The 23,237-nt window shown below is 50.9% G+C and overlaps 2 protein-coding genes across 5 annotated transcripts; one reads left to right on the forward strand and one right to left on the reverse strand.

Annotated features, from left to right (window-relative positions):
• Window positions 1-1,008: 1,008 nt before the first annotated feature.
• On the forward strand, window positions 1,009-13,133 carry ART1 (ADP-ribosyltransferase 1). 4 transcript variants are annotated; one of them, XM_059930913.1, is made up of 6 exons: window positions 1,047-1,098; window positions 2,247-2,358; window positions 7,102-7,213; window positions 7,480-8,257; window positions 9,337-9,378; window positions 10,921-13,133. In XM_059930913.1, the coding sequence occupies exons 3-6, from the start codon at window positions 7,151-7,153 to the stop codon at window positions 11,016-11,018; spliced, it is 981 nt and encodes a 326-aa protein (XP_059786896.1). In that variant the 5' UTR covers window positions 1,047-1,098; window positions 2,247-2,358; window positions 7,102-7,150; the 3' UTR covers window positions 11,019-13,133. The 4 variants fall into 4 exon arrangements, with proteins under 4 accessions (XP_059786893.1, XP_059786895.1, XP_059786896.1 ...); XM_059930911.1 differs by having other exon boundaries at window positions 1,048-1,098; window positions 7,087-7,213; XM_059930910.1 differs by lacking the exon at window positions 2,247-2,358 and having other exon boundaries at window positions 1,009-1,098; window positions 7,087-7,213.
• On the reverse strand, window positions 12,270-17,315 carry CHRNA10 (cholinergic receptor nicotinic alpha 10 subunit). The gene is made up of 5 exons (XM_059929907.1): window positions 17,234-17,315; window positions 15,362-15,507; window positions 14,789-14,943; window positions 13,449-13,981; window positions 12,270-12,762 (listed from the first exon to the last, which is right to left on the reverse strand). The coding sequence occupies exons 1-5, from the start codon at window positions 17,313-17,315 to the stop codon at window positions 12,305-12,307; spliced, it is 1,374 nt and encodes a 457-aa protein (XP_059785890.1). The 3' UTR covers window positions 12,270-12,304.
• Between the last annotated feature and the right edge of the window lie 5,922 nt (window positions 17,316-23,237).

A 23,237-nucleotide genomic window follows, 5' to 3' on the forward strand; every position in this document is an offset into this window, starting at 1 on the left:
GCGAGGTCTTTCTCCAGGGCCCTTTTCTCCGAGCAAAACCAGTGCTAGAGGAGGGGAATTATGAGACGTGGTCTCTCCCTCGGGCAGCCCCTGACCGCCACGGCCCGGGCTCCAGACAACTGTTAGGCCGAAGAGACCAAGAGGGTCCAGACAGCCGAGAGGTCACCACTTGTGCACTCGTTCATTTGCATACAATTTGCATATGGCGAACACGTTGGTCACGTCCAGCATCTTAGCGGCCCCCACCCCACTCCCTTCTCTTTATGCCCCTTCCCTTCAGCAAGCCTGGCCCAGATGCAGAGCTCTCTCACATCCTCAGGGTCCAGCCCCGCCTCTCCCTAGACCCTCTCTCCCCTGACCTCTCAGACTCAGGTGACCCCATGTTTATCAACACTAGCCTTTCCCCTCATCTCCCTGGGCTTGCCTATAAATAACCTGGCTCTGAGTCTTAGATGCCCACTGGGAGGTAATGGGAGAAGGGGCCAGCTGAGGAATCAGCAGCTCTGGGAAGAGCTTTCTGGCAGCCTGAACCTCCGGTATCATGGCTTTGTCTTCTCTCTACCCTCTGGCTTTGGGGAATTGCTTCTCCCATCCCGAGATCTGGAACCCCAAGAAAGACCCCAAGAGATGGAGTCAAATCTAGTCATTGAACAGTGGTCTTGAGTGACGCAGAAAGTCCTCCAAGATCACATGGCCAATGAGTGCTAGAGTTGGGACCCAGGCTTTTTGGGAATCTCGCCTTGCACCTTAGGTGAGTCTCCATGCTCACATGAAAGGAACAATAAGGAGATACTCCCTGAGGCCAGGGGTGCTGAATGCAGGACCAAACCCAGTGGGGAGGCAGTTGTTCTAGCCTGGATCCTTGATTTCCCTCTAGCTTCAGGGGTTCCCTTTTCATGGGACGTGCTCTGGCCCAGAGCGGACTGGGCAGAGGCTAGTCCAGAAATAGACAGGGGAGTGTCACATTTCTGAGCAGCTGTGTGGGAGAGGTACAAGGGGTGGGGGACAGACGGTATAAAAGAGAAATCTGCCCTCCCCCTCCCCTGGTGGCCATCGCTGGAGACCAATACCAGCTTCCCTATCCCGGAGAAAGTCTAGGTAAGGGGCACACCACCTGTTCCTGGGCACTGGGCATGAAAAGCGGTTTTTTTTAAAGGGGAAATATGAGGTATTAATGGTAGAGTTACAGGAATCATTAGGAAGAGTTTCAGGGAACCTTATATCTTAGTCTGTTCAGACTGCTATAACAAAATACCAGACTGGTAACTTATCAAAAACAAACAAACATTTCTCATAGTTCTGGAGGCTGAAAGTCTGAGATCAGCGTGCCAGCCAGGTCGAATGAGGGCCCTTTTCCTGGTTCATAGCCAGTACCTTCCCACTGTGTTCTCACATAGTAGAAGGTGCTAGGGAAGTCCGTGGGGTCTCTTTTATAAGAACAGCAATCCCAGTCATGAGGGTTCATGAACTAATGAACTAATTATCTCCCAAAGGCCCCCCGTTCTAATACCATCACATCAGGCATTAGGGTTTCAACATATGAATTTTGGGGAGACACAAATATTCAGACCATTGCACCTCTGATGGAGAGGTTTGGGATACCTAGGGAGGTTTGAGGCCATTGGGAAATTTGGGGATTTCTGGGGAGGGATTTGGAGTCACATCCCCAGTAGGGAATGTTCATCATGGGTCTGGATGAGGGGAAACTGACGAGAAGTGCCCTGAGCAGGATGAGAGGAAGGACAGAAGGGCAGCTGGGATAGGAAAAGGGGTTGCCCAGTGCCTCCACTTCCTGGCCTCTCAGGCCCTCCCCACCACTTTGGCCTCCACACCATTCCCTGCAAAACTGGTCACTAAGTCATCACTGCACCTGTTCTGCAGTGCTCTACATTGCTAGCTGCACCCAGAAAGCCTCTCAGACTTGCAGCAAACATTCCAGGAGGGCTCACTTGTGCCTGGCCTTGGGCTGAGCTCTGGGGACACAGAATGGGTCATACCTGGTCCCTGCCTGCCCTCAGGGAATTCACAGGCCAGGGGGGAGGCAGACACTGAAGGGCAGCACAGTATGATTAGGACAGTGACAGGGGAAAGCACAGGGTGATTTAGGAAGCCAGAGGAGTCAGAGGGCTTCCTGGAGGAGATGGCTCCTGAGCGAAGCCTTGAAGAGTGGGTAGCAGGAGAAGGGCATCCCCAACACATGGAGGGAAGCAGCAGCGCCTCACCTGGAACTTTGTTCTGTACTGTAGAAGTCAAGCAGGGGTGGTGGGGCACGAGGCTGAAGAGGTTAGGGCGGGCAAGGTCACAGAGTGCTTCAGATGCCAGTGCCTGGAGGCTGGACTCTGTCCTGAGGGTAAGGAGGTAAGTTTTGTTTTGATCTCTTGTTTTTTTTTCCTTTCTGGATGTCTTCTCATCCCTTGCCTCATAATTGTCATCTCTGCATTTTGAGATATTTCTTCCAGTCAGGTTTGCCACAGAGGGTTTTCAAGCAGGTAAGGAACATGACCAGCTGTGCTTTAGAAACATTTTTCTCCCTACTCCGTGGAGCAGCAGCAGTGTGGATTAGCAGGGGTGACAGCGGAGGTAGGGAGATCAGGGAGAAGGCAGGGGCTGACCGGAGCCATGGCAGGGCATGTGGGGATGGGGAAAGGGAAGGAGCATCGAGGATGGACCCATACTGTGCCCAGCATTAGTTGGCAACTAATTTAGTGTTTGATGAATGGCTGAATGAATGGAAACCTAAGTAACCATCTTGGGTGACTGGATGAATAATAAGGATGGTAGATTATGCGAGACTCTTCTGGCAAGTTCACGGGAACCACCCTGAGCTGGATGAAGCCCTAAGAGGAATTAATCACAAGGATCCCAGGGTATCTAATGGGACCCAAAGGCCAGAAGTGAACAGTCCCTAGAAACCCAAGGAAGTGTCTTGCTCTGCCTGTGCCTTGGCTTCAAGCTGCTTTTTTCCTCAGCCCTCCCTGCCTCTTTCCCTGGGGACCTTACCTCTTTCCTGACCTCAATACACCTATGACTCTCAAATGTCTTTTATTGTCCATTCTGCTCCATCTTGGACATCTGCCCCTAGAGAGTCCACATGTGCCAAACTGAACTCACCAGTTCCCCTCCTAACCTGATCATTTATTCAATACATTTTTTTTAAATTGAGCACCTACTATGTGCTGGGATGAGCTTTTAAAGTTTCCTCTGCTTCTCCTCTGTATTTCCAACCTAGAGCATGGGAACCAGAGTTGTGAGCCTTGATTTCCCCCGTCTCATCCCCTAAATCCCATCAGACACCAAGTCTAGTAAATTCTACCTAGTAATGCTCGGTCCACCCTCACTGCCAATACCTTAGTCTGGCCACATGATTCAATGTCTGACTTCACAGTTCTCCTGCCCTATCACAAGCCTCTAGTACCTTTTATTGCTGTGTTTCTGCAGGGCAGAGACGGGGACAGAAACAGGATAGTGGAGATGCAGTGAGAGACATAGTTGGCCTCATGTTTTCACTGCATGACCATTTTGTTGTGTGCCACAAAATCTCAGTGGCATGCAAACATTTATTCTCATACTCCTGGGTCTTCACGTTAGCTGTAGATTGCCTAAAGTGAGCTTGGATGGGCAGCTCTGCTTCAGGCTGTCAGTCTGCCTCAGCTGGGCACCTCCCTATTGTGGGCTGGGCCCAGGTCTGCTCCACTGGGTCCAGGCTGAAGGAACAGTTCTGGGCCATGTTCTGATGGCTTATGACCCAAAGAGAAGACCTCCTCTCTTGGTTTGGGTTCCCCCAAAAGCCAACCCCGAGACAAGGATTGGGTGTCGTCAGCTTATTTGAAAGGTGATCCCAGGAAGTACCAGTGAAGGAGTGGCAAAGTGAGTTGAAGAAGAGAGAAAAGCTCCCCCGCAAAAATTGTGTGACCACTGTGGTCAACTATGTCCCATTGGGGACCCTCTGTGGAATAGAGAATCTGACTACCCTTACTGGGTGACAGCTGTCCTTGGGAACATTAAATCTCCTGCACTTTGGGGTTGCCCTGAGCAAGCTCCCAGGGTGATGGAGAAAGCCTTGGACACAGAAATATACAGAACACTAAGGGTGGGAAGCTGTCAGATGCTTGAGAACTATCCATTGCACCTGTGTTGAACTTGAAGATGAGCTGAGGAGATAGGGGTTGGGGAATCAACAGTGTCTGGCACACTCTCTTTTACACAGCACCCATCTATCAAATCTCAGGAAAGACTCTGAGTAGTCTTACTTGGGTTACGTGTCCATCCTTGAGCCAATCACAATGGCCAGGGTATTAGAGCACCAGTTTGGGGTCATGTATTCCCCTCATGGGGGTACAGAGTGAGGAAAGCCCCACTTGAACCCATGGACTAGTTTCTCCACAAAGAGAAGATTATAGAAGCTCAGGCTTTTTTGGTGGATTCCAAGAGACCACAAGAGTTCAAGTAGTTTTTTGCTGCTGCATTCTCTGCCCATTAGCATTCTATCCTGGAATTAGGGAGCGGTATCTCAGGTTTACACCCCACTGTGATGCCATTTTAAATTCTACCTACTCCGAATCTCCTCTGGTCAGCCCCTCACTTAAACCCACTCCTTGTACAAATGTGTTTCCATCAGGCTCTTTGGGTTCTTGTAACATGCTACTTGAAATTCCTCACTCCAACTCCATCTCCACCTTAAAAGAGCTTAAAGAAGCAGGGATGTGGGTTTTGTTGTTTCTGTTCATAATTTTATCCTCAGTGCCTGACACATTACAGATGCTCAAGAATTTTCTGAATAAATGAGTAAGCAGGTTTTGAGGGAGGGAAGATAAGTTCAGTTTGGGACATGTTGAATTTGATAAACTCTGCTGGCTGTTAACTCCACTGCCCAGAGAAACTCACACCTCAATTTAAACTGTATACTGGCAATCAGAGGATCTTAGATTTGGAGACTCACAAAATTATAGCCACATAACATCCCAGCGTCTTAGGGTCACTGAACTATCAAAACTTAGGCCCCACCAGAAGCCAGAGGAGATTCGGGAGCAGGGATGCTTAACCTGAGTGAGACTGGGGCAGATGCATAACCACCCTGAAATTTGTGTAACGTCTGTGTGAAGGCGCATATATCCATTTTCTGAGGAGCAGTTTCAGCTTTCATCAGATTTCCAAAGATAAAAAACCACTAACTGTATTACAGTCTGTATAAAAGAAGGAAAAGAGAAATACCTGAGAAGTTGCTGGTATGCGTCTAGAGTATCTCTGGAAGGATATACAGGAAATGGGAACATTGGTTAGCTCTGAGGAGAGCAGGTTGGGGTTGGGGGATCAGTGAGAGAAAGACGTTTCACTGCATGCTTCGTGGACTATAAATTTTGAATAATGAAAATGTACTACCTTTTATTAAGTTAAAACTTTAAAAAATTAAAAATTAAAGTTATGGGGATTTCCTGGCAATCCAGTGGTTAGGACTCCAGCTTTCACTGCTGAGGGCCCAGGTTCGATCCCAGGCTGGGAACTGAGAGGCCGCCTGCCACGCATCGCAGCCAAAAAAAAAAAATTAAAGTTATGATTGATCCTGTTAAGTGACCAGAGACGTAAATTAAAAACTAGATACCATTTGTACCACCAGTTAAATGAAAATTAAGAGAGATTAATAATGCCCAGTGTTGGCAAAGACATGGAGAAAAGGGCACTTTTGTCCATTGTTGGTGGGAGGGTGAAGTGGGACCTTTTGGATGGCAACCTGGTAGTGGCGCAGTGGCTATCTAAATGAACACTATTCAGATCCTTTAAATATCACCTGCTTGATATCTTTCCTATAAAAATATGCAGACAAGAGGACAAGGATTTATATACATGGATGTTCACTGCAATATCATGTGTAATAACAAAAAATTAGGAAAAAACCCTAAGTGTCCCTCAATAAGGAAATGGTTAAATAAATTATGGATTAACTATATATGACATTCCATGCTGCCATCGTAATGAACAAGGTAGATATGCATGTGTGACGTGGAAGTCCATGGTACATTGTTAACTGGGAAAAGGTTGTAGAACACGTATGTGTAAGCACACTTCCTTTTTCTTTTTGAAAATAGTGACAATAAAAAAACCCCAAAATAGGCTGTATACAGAAAACTATGTGTGTATGTATATTTAAATATACTGTGTGTGCATCGAAAAAGGTCTTGAAGGGTACCATTACAACGGAAACAGCAGGCAAGGGTAACGGTGAGAAGGGGGACATGGAGGGAAAGCAAGAAAAGGGGGACTTGGGCTTTGTGATTCATTCGTACACAATAAGCATGCATTACTTGGTAATAAAATAAACAAAAAAAGAAGCAGCACCAACTTAGAAACTGTCTGTTCCAATCTTGACCCAAAGCTGGGACACCTTCTTGGAGCCACTTTGGGCCCTCAGCGTGCCCACCCAGAGGATGCAGGAGGCTTCCCTGGGGGAAGCAGTACCCTCTGTACTCTCCCCCACCCAGCCCCTCTTCCCGCACCACCTGGGGGTCCCTGCCTGGCATCAGCCGAGGGCTTAGGGTGAGGGTTCAGTTGGCAGCAGGATTGCAGGGACAGAGGAGGACCCTCTGGATCCCCAAGCCCTGCTCTAAGCCTGACCCTGGAGTCCTGCTGTGGCCCCACCAGCTGACTACTCCTGGATCTGCCCTCTTCCAGCCTCATGTCCCCCTGAGGGGAAGCCTGGACCTCTCACTGTGGCAGTCAAGCTCCTTCAGGACTGGCCCCAGGCTTTCCAACACTGCAACTGCCACACTAGCCAGAACGTCTTTCATCTTTACATTCTGAGAGTTCCTACCTCTAATACCTCTGCTCTTCCCATTCCTGCTGTCCCAAACTCCTTTCCCAACCTCAACTCCAATCTTTTCTCTCCTACCTCCACTGACTGAAGCCTTATTCTATTTGTCCCACAAGACCCTGTTCACATGTCACCTCCTCCAGGAAGTCTCCCATGTTCCTTCTGGCAAGAAGGGTCCCCTCTCTCTTCTGAGCCTCCGTTTCTATGTTGTGACTCTGTGTCAAGCACCGGAAGGGGCCCAGACTAGGTGTCAATTCATCACAACTTATTAAACTGTGCAGATTCCCATTTTCCAGACGAGGAAACTGAGACCCAAAGAGTAACTTGCCCAGGGTCACCTCCAACATGCAGACCCCTGCCATGATGTCTCTGCTGCTCGTGTCCATGGGCCTCATGGAAGCACTTCAGGTACAGTCATCCTCCGCTGACCCCATCCCCCAGCTGCTGGCTTCTGAACTCTGCCGGATGCTTCGCTTGGAGATCGCTCACCCCGAGGGGACCGCCCCAGAGCCTGGTCTCGGGGATCTGTAGCTAGTAGTTCCCAATCCCCTTCCCCTCCAGGTGTGTTTGGGGCCCTTACTCTTTCTCAGCTCAGTGGAGGGGGAAGCTGGGTAACAGGGCTCCCGTTCTCCTAGGGCCTAACCTCTCAGTCCTTGCTGCTCCCCCTGCCTCAGGCCCAGAGCCACCCCATCACACGACGAGACCTCTTCTCTCGAGAAATGCCCCTGGACATGGCCCTGGCCTCCTTTGACGACCAGTATGCTGGCTGTGCCGCAGCCATGGCGGCGGCTCTCCCGGATCTCAACCGCACGGAGTTCCAGGCCAACAAAGTGTACGCCGATGTCTGGGCTCAGGCAAGCAGCCAGTGGCAGGAGCGCCAGGCCTGGGGACTCAAGTGGGGCCTCAGCCCTACCCGTCTGCCCCCGCCCACGGGCTTCCGAGAAGAGCATGGGGTGGCCCTCCTGGCCTACACAGCTAACAGCCCCCTGCACAAAGAATTCAACGTGGCCGTGCGCGAGGCTGGCCGCTCCCGGGCCCACTACCTCCACCACTTCTCCTTCAAGACCCTCCACTTTCTGCTGACCGAGGCCCTGCAGCTGCTGGGCAGGGGCCAGCGTCCACCCCAGTGCCGCCAGGTGTTCCGAGGGGTGCAGGGCCTGCGCTTCCGGCCAGCAGGGCCTGGGGCCACCGTCAGGCTGGGGGGCTTTGCCTCTGCATCCCTGCAGAATGTTGCAGCCCAGCAGTTTGGGGAAGACACCTTCTTTGGCATCTGGACCTGCCTCGGGGCCCCTATCAAGGGCTACTCCTTCTTCCCTGGGGAGGAGGAGGTGCTGATCCCTCCCTTCGAGACCTTCCAGGTGATCAATGCCAGCAGACCAGCCCAGGGCCCCGCCCGCATCTACCTCCGGGCCCTGGGCAAGCGCAGCACATACAACTGCGAGTACATCAAAGGTGAGCAGGGCACGTGCCAGCCAGCAGCTGGGCGGAAGGTGGCCTTGCCCGACCCGTTTTCAGAGGATATATACAGAGATATTAAAAACAGTGAGAAGGACCGAGTCCTGTCCCCCAACCCCTCCACCCCTTCCGTCCAAGGAGAGACATAACCTTCTTAAGTAGTACACTTGCTTCTCCACCCTGGAGGTGTCTAAGCCAGAGCTGGCCACTTGCCTGCGGGGAGGCTGAAGAGGGTTTCCTGACCAACGCAGGTATCTTTGGCCATCTCAGGGCCAAACAGATGTGGTGTCAGGCTTTCCTCCCAGCTGGAAGCCGCTGCCAGAAGTGAGTAAGCGGCCCACCCCAGTTTTCTGAGAAGAGCGCGTTTATTTGACTGAACAGAAGTCATGTGCACTGGCGGGTGTGGGGTGAGGTGGTGAGCCAGCCGTCAGGTGCCAAACCCCTAAATTCCAGTCTGGGCTCTGGCAGGTCTCAGATGCTTTCCTGTCCATCCTCCCTGGACCATCCACAGGAGTAATCATGACGATGGGCCCAGGTCCTTAATCTCTGAAGGGGCTGTGGGCTGCTGGTCCTAGTTGAGGGATGCCCAGGGGCCTGTGAGGCCCACTTTTCATATCAATAGTTAGAGGCAGGCTGTTGGCTGGAACCGTGGACCACATCTAAAGTGGGATAAGGTCCAGCGCGGCTTCAGTTACCACCCTGGACAGCTTCACGAGTGTGCACAAGTTGATGGAAGGTGAGGGAGACACACAAAAAACATCAACTAGCCCCTCCTTGGCTGGGACAAGACATGGGAGAGGGAGAGGCGGGTGTGGCATGGAGGCAAAGTTACAGGCCAAGGGAGCAGGAGGAGTGCCCAGATGACCCTGGCTTCAAGGGCTGGCGCCTTTCTGGCCCTGCTATTCACGGGTCAAGTCAAACCCAGGCAAGGGAGGTCCCACTGTAAGGAAGCAGAATTAGGAGAAAACACACCAGCTTCTCCTAGAGCAAGTCAGGGATGGACCACGGGGCTCTGGAGTCCCTTTCCATACTTAGAGCTACTGAGCCTTTGATTCTTTACTGTTTCCTCCCTACAGACAAGCAGTGCAAGTCAGGGCCCTGCCGTCTGGATAACTCAGGTGAGGGCTGCAGGCATCTGTGGGGCTCCGTTTGGGGCTGAGCTGGCTATCCTGGGTCTGGGCCCCTCTCCTGGATGGATATCCCCCATAAAATAAAAACAACCCCCTTCTAATCAAAAAAAGTAGACTCCCTTAAGCAGACACCTGTGGGGGGTTGCTAACCTTCCCCACTGAATGTATATGTGGGAGACGGCTGCCGAGCCGACACACCTGCCCCCCCAGCCTGGGGCCGTCCCCGCCTTCCCAGGAGCCCACTGACCAGACCCCAGAGAGCTCCAGCCTGCACTGAAGCGACGGAGGGAAGGGCCGCTCCACAAAGTCCCCCTGGGCCTTCTCCTCCTTCTGCTGCAGAGCGCGCTGTTACTGCCTTCAGAGCTCTCTCAGACCACCTCCCAAGGTCAAGGTCAGGCCTTGGCTGCTGGAGACCTGGGCTCTAGCCCAGGCTCTGCCCTAACTCTCTCTGTGACCAAACATCCCTCTCTGGGCCTCAGTTTCCCTATCTGCATAGTAAGCATATCGGACTAGATGGTCCCCAGGTTCCCTTTGGCTATGACTCTTCTCTTCCCTTGAACACCTGCTGTGCCAGGTCCTGCCTCAGCCACCACTTCTCTAGGTGGGAACAGGCCATTCTCAGGGAAGAAATCACAGCCACCCCTACGCCTCGGGTCCCGCCTCCTCCCTCAGGGCTCTGAGAACAGCGGATAGGAAGGAGCCCCAGCCTCCTTTTTGTTCCCACCCTTCTCCATGACACAGTACCACTCAGGGTTCCATGAATCCTCACCATGATGCAATGATGCAGGTAATGTCATCACCCCTGTTCCACAGATGAGAGAAGGAAGGCACAGAGAGATGAAGCAACCAGCCCCACACACAAAACTAGAAAAGTGTTCGGTCCAAACAGCCTGGTCCTAGAGCTGAACTTGGAACCACCATACCAGGCTGGCCCCCACCTCCTCAGACACCATCTCATTTTACCCTTACTGCACAATAATCGACTGGAAGGAGGTGGGACAGGGAGTATTACCCTCATTATACAGTAAAGTGAGACTCAGAGACAGAAGTGACTTGCTCCAGGTGAGAGTGAGTGGGTGGCAGAGTCAAGACCAGCCAGGTCTCCAGACGCCAACTCGGCTTCTTTGAGGTCTGATAATGTAATTTCAAGCACTGGGAAACTTTAGGATTCCCGCACCCCTCCCCATTCCCCATCCCAGTGCACCAGCAACTCTCCCACCAGTGTTTGACCAGAGGAGCAAAGATCAGCCTCACCAGATCCCACTCAGATCTCTACCCCTTTTCATCCCACCCTGCAGTGCCTCAGTTGTGTCAGTAGGAGACTGGGGGATAGACCTAATGACCTCTGGAAGGGGAACTGGGGCTCTCCTTGGTCTCATCTCTACCTTCCTCCCTAAATTCTTTCTCCTCATCTTTGTCTCCCATTGCATGTTGTATATCAGTCAGCTCACTCTGCTCATTTCTTTTCATCTTGTTTCTTTGTGTATCTCACGTTGCCCCTAAATCTCTGTGCCTCTGTTTTCCCTGCAGCCGTGGGTCAGGGCCCCCTTTCTGCAGTCTGGTCCCTTCTACTGCTGCTCTGGTTCCTTGTTGGAGAAGCCTTTCCAGAGAGTCCAGGACTCCTCTAATCCATCAGCCACTGAACAGCTCTGCCGTCACCTCTGCCCAACATGAGGATGTCAGCCACATGTATGCTTTAAGTGTGGCCAAGATCTGTGGTAACTCCATCTGTAGGGAACTCGGGGATCTTCTCTGGCAGCTGCCAGGCTTGCTAGCAGGAAGAGGAAAATGTAGGGACTGGGCCTCACCCAGGGGTCTAGGAGTAAGACGGTGAATAGAGGTGGGGGGACTGCAGGACAGGTAACCACTCACTTGGAGATAGAAGATTAAAGTAGTTTGGAGGGGGGGTGATTGGGGAGAAAAGTACTTGGCCATGGTACTTGCTGATATTACTCAAATGCTTCCCATGTACACCTGGACTGCTCCTGTTCGCTCCTCCAGGAAGCCTTCTCTGGCCTCTCCACCCTGCTGAGTTAGGGGCCCTGCCTCTGTGCTCCCAAAGGGCCCTGGTCTCCCACGTCCAACTGTGAGCTTATGAAGGCAGGGACTGCATCCGAGGCACAGAGGTGGTGCCAGAAAATGTGTGGAAGTCAGAAAGGAACAAATACCTTGTGAATAGCTGGTTCCTGTACTGCCCCTGCTTTGGGCACCTTCAAGCTCTCCGGATGTCACTGTGTGGGAACGGGGTGGACTGGATCTCATTTTCTTGTCAGCAAAGATGTAATTTCTGCTCTGATCCATGAGTCCTAAGGTCCCTAAGAGGCTGGATCCCCAAGTTCCACCACCACGGGCCCTAAGGGTAAGAGAGGACATGGAGGAAGTGATAGGCACACACTTTATTATCAGTCGGGGCTTTGGGGCCAAATCCTTGTGTGGTCTCCTGCTCTGGAAACTGGACCAGGAATCCTGAATTCCCAGTTGCCTCCCCTGAGCCCCCAGGTAGGGACAGGCAAGATCAAGTCCCTGTAACAGCAGCCACAGAGGAAGGAAGAGAAGACAGGAAATGTGGCCGTTCTGTTTGTACTACCTGCACTCTCCTCACTGAAAGCACGAACACTCAGCACCGGAGTTCAGTTCTGTCCCTCCAGGACTGCCCTTTGACCTTGACCCTTCTTAGAGTTCCTCCTCTGCAGGAATCAGGGGAGCGGCAAGCTCTGGATTTCCCCTTAGAGGTTAGGGCACAGAGACAACGAGTACTCCCTCTGGTGTGTGAAGTCAGTAGCGCTGAAGAGAGGATGTCCCAGGCTCTGAGGCCCAGTGGAGAGAGACTGAGTGGCCTGAGGGCCAACCACCACCTGGCCTGGCCATTCCATCCCCGTCTGGAGGTGCTGTGGCTGCAGCAGACCCCTGGGACTCACAGGGCCTGCACCAGCACGAGAAGGCTCATCACCAGGGCCATGGAGAAGAAGATGCCCAGGAAGAAACGGTCCATGACACGGGCCAGGCACTTCCAGTCCTCATGGCAGCGCTGGGCAGCCCTGTGTCTGTGGAAGGTGTTGGTGATGGTGGCTACATGGCGCAGCAGGGCTTCCTGATGGCACAGACACCGAGGCTCACGGCAAGGGCCTGCTGGTGGGCCAGCTTCTCTGTCAGGAGGCTGGGGGCTGGGGGATGACTCAGGAGGTCTAGACTGCCCACAGGACTCCCCTCGTTCCCACACACACAGGCCCCGCGCCAGGCGTCCCAGCAGGAGGGCCCGAGCCCAGGCTGGCACTGGGCGGGCACTGGGACCACAGTAATGCAGGTTCATGATAAGGATGGTGAGCGCTGTGGAGAAGGTGACCATGGTCATGGTGGCCATGTAGTACTTTCCTGCAGGAGAGGGAAAGGGAACTGAGGCCCCAAACAAGAACTCAGGGGGCCTGAGCTCCCCAACTGCCTGAGCACAAGGAGGAATGAGCTCATCCCCCCATAAGGCTCGCAGGACCCTCCAAGCCCAACGGATGGAAGCGGGAAGAAGGTAAGGGCCAAGGGCTCCCTCTCCCGCATTCCCCCGTCAGGTTCTCAGAAGCTACCTGCTCCGTAATTGTTCCCCTCACTGCTGGAGGCTGGACTCACCCACAATCCCGTGAAAGTCACGCTCTTAAATAGATCCAGCATGATCTGAAGCAAGTTATAATAGAACCTTCCTCACAGGTGTGTGGTGCTGCTTCCTTGAGTTAATAAACGTCAAGTGTTTAGGAGACTGCCTGACACGCAGTGAGTACTTAGTATGTTTTGCCTGTGATTATAACACTGGGGATGTCGACCTTCCTCCATCAAGTCCCTGAGGAAAGACCAACTCCTTCCTCTGCCCCTTCTCCCTGGAAGGGGCCGACCTCTTCCCCCTCAATCTCAGAACGAGGCCGGACCCCAAGACGCTCAGCGGGGCCCCTCCGCTGACCCAGGCCGGTCCGGCTCCCACTCCTGCACCTGCGGACACCCGCGCACTTCAGCCCCGGGTTGCGGGCGTCCTCTTCCGGCCCCCTCCCCCGCCACCCCGGGCCCTCAGAGCTCACCGATGAGCGGCACGCTCTCGGCCGGCGGCATGCTCTCGGCCAGGAGCAGCTGGAAGACGGTGAGCGCCAGCAGCACGGTGACGCCGAGCGACACCTTCTCGCCCGAGTCGGCGGGCAGGTGGAAGGCCAGAGGCGCCAGCAGCGAGATGAGCACGCAGGGCAGCAGCAGGTTGCACACGTAGGCGGCGGCGCGGCGGCGCAGCAGCAGCGTGAAGGTCACGTCCGGGTAGGGCTCGGAGCAGCAGCCGTAGGTGAGCACGCGCCGCCGGGCCGGCATGCCCAGCACGCGCCACTCCACGTTCTCCACAAAGTCGGCCAGACTGGCGGCGGCGCCGCGCGGCTGTACGTCCAGCTGGTGCCCGCTGTGCGTCCACGAGCCGAACGTCAGGCCGCAGCGCTGCGCGTCGAATGGGAAGGCCGACACATCCACGCGGCACGAGCTGCGCGTGATGGCCGGCGCGTCCCAACGCACGGCGCCGTCGTGCCGCAGGACCACATTGGTGCTGGCTGAGGCTGGCGCCTGCGCGTCCGCCCTGCGGGCAGGGGGTGGGGCTCCCTGAGGCGCCGCGGCCTTGGAGGTCAGGGCTGCCCCTTGAAAGCGGTGCGCATCGGGCTTGCTGGGGGTGGCACAGAGGGCAAAGGGAGCGGTATAGAGGGCCCTCTGTGCCTTTGGAGGCCTAGCGGGGCCAGCGCCTGAAGGGCCCAGAACGAGACACAGACCTAGCTCAAAAGTTGATGCGGGGCGCACGGTGACTTTACTTGAGTGTCATCTGCAAAGCTCCTAGAGGGGCCCTGAGGAAAATATGCTGAGCTATGTGTTGTCTGGGAAGCACAGAACTGGCTTAGGCGGCATAAAGAACTACTCCAGAGGGCTAAGCCCTGAAGGAAATCCCTAGGCAGGCCCTGGGGTGCCCTGAGAAAAGGGTGGAGAGTGCCATAAAGAGGCACTTGTGTCCCAGAACCCTCTCTGCGAGAGATACAGAATTGGCCCTGGACCACACGGAGGATTCCTAGGAGACATTCAGCCTGGGTTGGCTTGAGACAGCCTAAAGTGGAGGTGCCATCAAGGGGCTGTGAGCTCCCTCCAGTAGGCCCTTGCCATGAGCCGCTGTGTGTGTGTGTGTGTGTGTGTGTGTGTGTGTGTGGTCAGGAAGCCCTACTGCACCATGCAGCCACAATTGCCAACACCTTCCTGGCAGCTTAGAAGGGTCCTGGGGGAAAGCTTCCAGGGCACCATAGCAGCCGGGTTTGATGTGGAGGATGGGGGACAAATGCATCCCCAGAGCCAAGGGCAACTCTAGGGAGGGGTAGGAGAGGGGAGGGGCCAAGGCAGGCAGTACTTGTTATAGAGTATGATGTCCGGCCGCCACACGAGACTGCTGGGGATGCGGATGGCATCCAGGCCACCATAGGCGTCAGGGTCCCATCGTAGGTAGGCATCTGTCCACTCCTGTCGGATCCACAGGTACAGGGTCAGCACCTGGTTCCGCTCATCCTAGTTGGGGGCAGAGAGTGGGCATAGATGTGGACAGACGTCTGCACAGTACCCTGCCCTGTGTGTGCACACTCACCTACAGAGCTCTGGTCAGCACCCGCAAACCTGACTTGCCCACACAGTTCAGTTCCCACCCAGCCTTGCTATGTAACCTTACCAGGTCCTTCTCTTCTCTGGGCCTGAGTTTCCTCAGAGGTTACATGGGTGGTAATCTCTGCTAGGCATGGATTCAAGTGTGCAAAGTATTGGGCACACTGTGAGCACCCAACAGTTAGGATCCAACAGTTGGTAGCTGTTATTGTTGCTAATGCTAATGTTTACAGGAAAGAATTGATTGGAGATTAATCCCAGTCTCCCATTCTCCCATTCCTTGACACTGTCACCAGCACACTCCACGACTGTACAACAACCAACTCACCATGTCGATGATCTGGGACAACGTCACTTCCAGGGTCACGTTCAGAGCCTGGTCTGTGTCTGCCACAGGTCTCAGGGCACTTGTGTAGTTGGCAAAGAGGTCTCGGAACAGCTTGTGTGCCAGCCTGCCCTCGGCTCCGAAGCACTCTGGGGGACCAGTAAGAAAGGGTGTCCATCTGAGACCCTAGTCCAGGGACCTCGGCTCACAACCTGTACCCTGCACAAGACTGAGGCCTTGTCAGCTGCTCCACTGTCTCACAGCTGTCTAACTGTCCCTGTTCTCTGTCTCTCTACCTGTGGCTCTAGTTCCTCCCTGGCCTGCCTCCAAGGATAGATGAGGTGAAGGCCATAGTGTGAGTAGGTATTATCTTCTGAAGCAAGGCTGATGGGTTTCTTCCCCACCATTCCCTTCCCAAGGACCTGGATTCTGCTTGCCCCACCACAAATGCTGGAGGGGCTGGGAATTCCCTGGCAGTCCAGTGGTTAAGACTCCGCGCTTCCACTGCAGGGGGCATGGGTTCGATCCCTAGTTGGAGAACTAAGATCCTGCATGGCGCGTGATGTGGCCAAAACAAAACAAACAAAAAAACAAATGCTGGAGGGGCCCAAACAGACCGCAAGAGTCCCAGTTCTCAACCAGGCATCCGGAACCCTCTTGCCCTGCCCCTTCCAGTCTCTCCAGCCTGTCTCTGCTTCTCTAGCTGCACTTCAGTTGATGTCTTCAAAGCTTCTGACACTATGGGCCCCTCCTTCCTGAAAACACACTCTTCCCTGGGTTTTGTGACACATCCCATTGTCCTCAGTCCTTTTTTTTTTCTCAGTCCTTGATTTAGGTATTGTTCCCCAGAATCCCGTCCTTTGCCCTCGTCTCCTTTTTTCTTCAGCCCAGATTTTTCTCCTGAGCTCCAGACCTGAATGTCCTAAATGTCCTGTAGGCACTTTAAACTGTGTAGGGCCAAATATGAACCTGTTTCCTCCCACCATGTATTTTTTTTTTTAATTTATTATTTATTTGGCTGTGCTGGGTCTTAGTTGCAGCACACGGGATCTTCGTTGTAGCGTGCGGGATCTTTTCACTTGTGGCGTGCGGAATCTTTAGTTGCGGCATGCAGGCTCTTAGTTGTGGCATGTGGGCTCTTAGTTGCGGCCTGTGGGATCTAGTTCCCTGATCAGGGATTGAACCCGGGCCCCCTGCATTGGGAGCGTGGAGTCTTAACTGCTAGACCACCAGGGAAGTCCCTCCTCCCTCCGTGTTCTGAAACCTGTTCCTTGTCCTGTGTTACCCGTCTCAGCAAACAGCACTCCCCGGTGCCCTCAGCTGGAAATCTGGTAATTTGTCTCTCCCTTCTGGCCCTTCTCTCTGCAAACCACTCTGTGCCCGCATCCTGTCGGTCATACTGCTGAATGCTCTTGAATGCTTCATCACCTCTCCAGCTTGGGCCCATCCTCCCTGCATATGGACCACGGCAGCAACAGCCTCCTTCCTGCTCTCCCACCTCAGGCTCACCTCTCTAACTACCTGCCACACTTCTGAGAGATCAAGCTTTTAAACAAATGAATCTGACTAGACCAGTAGCTGCTTAAACCTGTTCAACGGCTCCCCAGGCCTGCTAGATAAAGCCCAAGCTCACCCTTCGTGATCTGGTCCCCCTGGCTCTTCCAGCCCTATCCCTGGGAGCTGCCCCGTCAACTGCTCCCGCCCCAGTCAGGCAAGCCCCCTCTTGCCCTCTTCAGCTCCCCCTCCTTCACACTCCCCAGATAGCGCTTGCTCCCAGCACAGAAATGAAGAGAGAGCACGTGGAGAGAGGTTTGGGGAGGATGGGAACAGCAGCAACGCCCAGAGAGGCCAGGGCTGGTCTACTGAGCTTCATACCTGGCAGGAGTGGGAGCAGGAGCAGGAGGCCCAGACTGGAGACAGAGAAGCTGAGGCTGAGGCGGTGGCTCCCGGGCCCCATGGCCTTGCCGCAGCCAGAGGAAGGGCGGGTCTCTGGATATGAGCCTCCTGGCCTGACCTACGGCAGCGTCAGGCCCTGCTGGCAAGGATGGTGTGGACAATCCCTGCACGTCAGAAGGAAGACTGGGATCTCTGTTGAGTCCAACTACCCTCCAGGGAGTCCTGCAGCCCTACAAGTTACCTGACCCTGCTATGTGTACTTGCCCTGGGATTTTAGTACTTGGGCCTTGGCATCTACTGTTTCTCCTTCTCTGCTGGTCTTTGCCTCTTCTGGCCTCTGTCTCTGCCCTGTTCTTCGCCCCCCACCCCCTTTACCTCTCACTCAGCCTCTCTGTCTCGATTTCCTGCTATCCGTCCCTCTGTAACTCTTTCTTGGTCTCTGCCTCCCTGACTCTGGTCTTCCTCTTTCCACTCTCTCTTCCTTTCTCCTGCCTCTATTTCAGCCCCGTTGACTTCCTCAAGGCCTTCCCCACACCTGACTCTGGGGGAGGCTGGCGCATTCTCAGCAGGACAGGGACAGGGACTCCATCAGCCCTGAGCCTTCTGAGGCACAGGACAGCAGACCCCGCCCCCTTTCCCTTTCATTAGCTTAATTACAGAGTTGGGACACCTGTGTCCATGGGAACAGAGCAACTGAAACTGACACCTCAGGTCACTGGGACCTGAATTATTCAAATTCTGTAAGGTAGCACCCACGCTCAGGTCAGGCCCAGCTTGGGGGATTGGAGGGTACAGAGATGCCAGGTCAGGATCTGCAAGAGACTGGGGCTTAAAGGTGTGAGGGGACAGGGCCAGTGGATGGTAACTGTCCTCCCAGCTCTGTCATCATTACTGAATTCTTGAGGCTCCCTTTCGTCTGTCAGCTGTGCCCTCAGTTAGGGACTGAACACATCTGTCTAGGCTGGGTGCTTTGTGCCAAGCAAGCGCTCCCCTCCTGGTGAGAGGGGTGCCAAGCCTCAGGCTGCTCCAGGTGGCCCCACAAAGCAGGAGATGCAGCCCACATCCTTGCCATCCCACAGCCATCCCAGTCTGAGCCTCAGTATTCTCCCTATGCTTAAACATCATGGGTGGTGTTGGGCCGCAGAGAAAACACAGCCTTTATTTATTTATTTTTTACCATCTTTATTGGAGTATAATTGCTTTACAATGGTGTGTTAGTTTCTGCTTTATAACAAAGTGAATCAGCTATACATATACATATATCCCCATATCTCTTCCCTCTTGCGTCTCCCTCCCACCCTCCCTATCCCACCCCTCTAGGTGGTCACAAAGCACCGAGCTGATCTCCCTGAAAACACAGCCTTTAGTGTTACTTTCAGCTCTGTCCTATGAGCTGTCTGACCTGGGTAAGATACTGAAACTCTCTGGGTTTCAGTTTTATCAAACAGGTTAGTGGGATTAACAGTCCTCACCTAAATAGTTGTGGTAAGAATTAAATGAGACAATGAAAGTACCTGATAATGCAAGGCAACTACCTAGTACATTGACAAATGCACAGCAATCAACATTATTTGCACTATGGTCCTAGTGAGTTAGTCAAGATATCTTCAGAAACACACACTTAGACTCATAAGCCCCAGCCCCTGGCAAATACCATTCTTCTTTCTGTCTCTATGAAGTCATGTCAGTATTTGTCTTTTGTTTTTGGCTGTGCCGCACAGCCCGCAGGATCTTAGTTCCCTGACCAGGGATCACTGAACCCGTGCCCACTGCAGTGGAAGCGCAGAGTCCTAACCACTGGACCGCCAGGGAAATCCCAGTATTTGTCTTTTTGTGCCTGGCTTATTTCACTTCATATAATGTCCTAAAGTTTCATCCATGTTGTAGTATATGTCAGAATTTCCTTCCTTTTTAAGGCTGAATAACATTCTATTGTATGTATATACATTTTGCTTATCCATTCATCTCTTGATGGGCACTTGGGTTGCTTTCACATTTCATTTATTGTGAATAATGCTGCTATGAACATGGATGTACAAATATCCTTTCAAGATTCTGCTTTCAGTTCTTTTGGATATATACCCAGAAGTGGAATTGCTGGATCATATGGTAATTGTTTTTAATTTTTTGAAGAATTGCCATACTGTTTTCCACAGCGGACATACCTTTTTATTGAATACATTCCCACCAACAATGCACAAGGCTTCCAATCTCTCCACATTCTCACCAACATTTGTTACTTTGTTATTTTGATAATGGCCATCCTAATGGATATGAGGTGGTATCTGGTTCATAGTTTTGATTTGTATCTCCCTAATGATTAGTGATGTTGAGCATCTTTTTATGTGCTTATTGGCCACTTGTATATCCTCGTTGGAGAAATGTCCGTTCAAGTCCTTTGTTCATTTTTAAATTGTTTTTTTTTTTTTCTCTTTATGTTGTTGAGTTCTATGAGTCCTCTATATATTCTGGATATTAATCCCTTATCAGATAAATAATTTGCAAATGTTTCTCCCATTCTCTAGGTTGCCTTTTTACTCAGTGTCTTTAGAATGAACAAAATTAAAAATTCTTCATGTAGTTCATTTTGTCTATTTTTTTCTTTTGTTGCTGTGCGTTTGGTGTCATATCCAAGAAATCATTACCAAATCCAATGTTGTTAAGATTTTACCCTCTATTTTCTTCTGAGAGTTTTATAATTTTATTTATTTGTTTAAATATTTATTTATTTGGCTGTGCCGGGTCTTAGTTGCGGCATGTGGGATCTTCGCTGCTGCATGCAGGATCTTTTAGTTGCGGTTTGTGGGCTCCTCTAGTTGCAGTATGTGGGCTCCTGTAGTTGTGGCATGTGGAATCTAGTTCCCTGACCAGGGATTGAAACCAGGCCCCCTGCATTGGGAGTGTGGAGTCTTAACCACTGGACCACCAGGGGAGTCCCTAAGAGTTTTATAATTTTAGGTCTTACATTTAAGTCTTTGATCTATTTTGACTTAATTTTTGTATATGGTGTTAGATTCTGATGAAATATATAAATAGAAGGTGGTGTGGTATGTCCATACAATCAAGTATTATATGGCCATAAGATGGCATGAAGTACTGATGTATGCTACAACATGGATGAACCTTGAAAGTATTATGCTAAGGGAAAGAATCCAGTTACAAAAGGTCACATATTGTGTGATTCCATTTATATGAAATGTCCAGAATAGACAAATCTATTGAGATAGGAAGTAGATTAGTGGTTGTGTAGGTCTGGGGAAGTTGGGGAATGATGGCTGAAAGCTATGGGGTTTCTTTTTGGGAGGATGAAAATGTTCTAAAATTGCCTGTGTGGTGATGGCTGCACAACTCTGTGAATATAGCTAAACTAATTGTATGCATTAAATGGGTAATTGTATGGTATGTGAATTCTATCTCAATAAAGCTGTTATCAAAAATATTGGGACTTTCCTGATGGTCCAGTGGTTAGGACTCTGAGATCCCAGTGCGGGGGGCCTGGGTTTGATCCCTGGTCGGGGAACTGGATCCCACATGCTGCAACTAAGGATCCCTCGTGCCTCAGCTAAGACCCTGCACAACCAAATAAATTAATAAATATTAAAAAAATCATAATCCATCATGAATGAGTTAGCCGAAACAAAAACACTCATAGAAACAAGCAAGAGATCACAGATATTGGACATAATAATGATAATTTGAGTAGTTAATATATTTTGGGCAGTGCTCTAAGCACTTTAACATATATTAATCCGTAATTCTCACAACACCCTATGAAGTAAATACTATTATTGATTCCATTTTACAAATGAGGTAACTGAGGCACAGGAAATAACTTAGCCAAGATTCCATAGCATATTCCAGTGGACCCAGGATTTGAACATAATTGGGGTAAAGAGTCCATCCCTACACTACACTATACTACAATTATACTGCCTCTTTTAAAAACAACATAGAAGTATATGTAATATGATTTAAGAAATAAATAAGGACTGAAAAATGAAAGAACAAGAGGACTATCAAGAATGAGTAGGTAGGGACTTTTCCCTGCTGGTCCAGTGGCTAAGTCTCTGCGCTCCCAATGCAGGCAGCCCAGGTTTGATCCCTGGTCAGTGAACTAGATGCCACAGGCTGCAACTAAGAGTTCTCATGCCGCAACTAAAGATCCTGCAAGCCACGCGGCGCAGCCAAAAAACCAAACCAAAACCAAAAAAAACAAAACAAAAACAAAGGAGGAAGACAAGACTTAAGAGTGAGTGGCAGGGCTTCCCTGGTGGTGCCGTGGTTGGGAATCCACCTGCCAATGCAGGGGACACGGGTTCGAGCCCTGGTGCAGGAAGATCCCACATGCCACAGAGCAACTAAGCCCGTGTGCCACAACTACTGAGCCTGAGCTCTAGAGCCCGCGAGCCACAACTACTGAAGCCCACGCGCCTAGAGCCCATGCTCTGCAACGAGAAGCCACCACAATGAGAAGCCCGCACACCGCAACCAAGAGTGCCCGCCCCTGCAACTAGAGAAAGCCCACGCGCAGCAACAAAGACCCAACACAGCCAAAAATAAAATAAATAAATTTATTTAAAAAAAAAAAAAAAAGTGAGTGGCAGATGTTGTACGGATGGGTGTCGGGGTAAAAGATGCATTTTTCTTTCTGTACCATTTTCTTCAGCAGTTATTCAATCTTTTGGGGGCACAAGGTTGTCTTACCCTCAAATTACATTTAAAAGCAACATTTTGCAGAATACCTTTAGGCCAAAATAAAGGCTAAATTCAAGAGTGCTTCGAAACACATGGAAATAGCACATACATAGAATAGACTGAAGAGTTACAGAAAAATTGGTATGTTTACCTGAAAAAATGTTGAAATATTTCTTATAACGTATTTAGTGTGTTTCAGGGTAAAAATGTTAATTTGAAAAAAATAATTCTAAAAGTTGGTGGGTTATTTTTAAAAAGCCATTTTGGAAAAAAAAAGAAAAAGAAAAAAGTACCTGAACAACAACTGATTTAAGTCTCTATTTTGACAATACTGAATCATCACATATAAAAAGATAAGGAATGTGCGATGATGAAACAGTGAATCTTGGTCATGATTATTATTAGGTGGAAGGTTGATGGAAGCTTTAGAAAGGGTGAATCAGGCTGACACCACCTGAATCAACAATCTTAACATCACTAACAGTGGAACAGTGAGACAGTGTCTTCCATAGTGATGAAACACAGCACCACCTATGAGAAGGACCCTGAATCTAATCTAGTCTAGATCTAACCAGTGGTATATAGCAAGTAAGGGAGGTAGAGGCACAATCAGCCAAATCTAGAAGCCCCTGGCCCTCTATGCTAAAGGACGAATGTCCCAGGTACTTCATCAAATAAAGGGCATTTAAAAAAGGAGGAGAACTGTTAATAGATTAAAAGAGATTTAAGAGATTTATCAGCCAAATGCAAAGTGTGGACCCTGTTTAGATCCTGATTTAATTTAAACAAATCAACTGTAGTAAGATTTTACTTTTGAGACAACTGGGGAATTCGAAAATGCAGAGAGTTATTAGTGAATATTTTGGAATTATTGTTAATTTTGTTAGGTACGACAATGGTATTGTGATTATAAAAATTTATCTTAGAAATGCTTATGTATTGATGAAATGATGATTTCCCTTAGAAATACCATGGTGAGGGACTTCCCTGGTGGCACAGTGGTTAAGAATCTGCCTGTCAATGCAGGGGACACGGGTGCGAGCCCTGGTCCAGGAAGATCCCACATGCCGTGGAGCAACTAAGCCTGTGTGCCACAACTACTGCAGCCCACGTGCCTAGAGCCCGCGCTCCGCAGCAAGAAAAGCCACCGCAATGAGAAGCCCACACACCGCAATGAAGAGTAGCCCCCGCTCGCTGCAACTAGAGAAAGCCCACGCACAGCAACGAAGACCCAATGCAGTCAAAAATAAATTAAAAAAAAAAAAAGAAAGAAATACCATGGTGGGTG

This window comes from Balaenoptera ricei, chromosome 8 (genome assembly GCF_028023285.1).
Source record: "Balaenoptera ricei isolate mBalRic1 chromosome 8, mBalRic1.hap2, whole genome shotgun sequence".
Taxonomy (NCBI): Eukaryota; Metazoa; Chordata; class Mammalia; order Artiodactyla; family Balaenopteridae; genus Balaenoptera; species Balaenoptera ricei.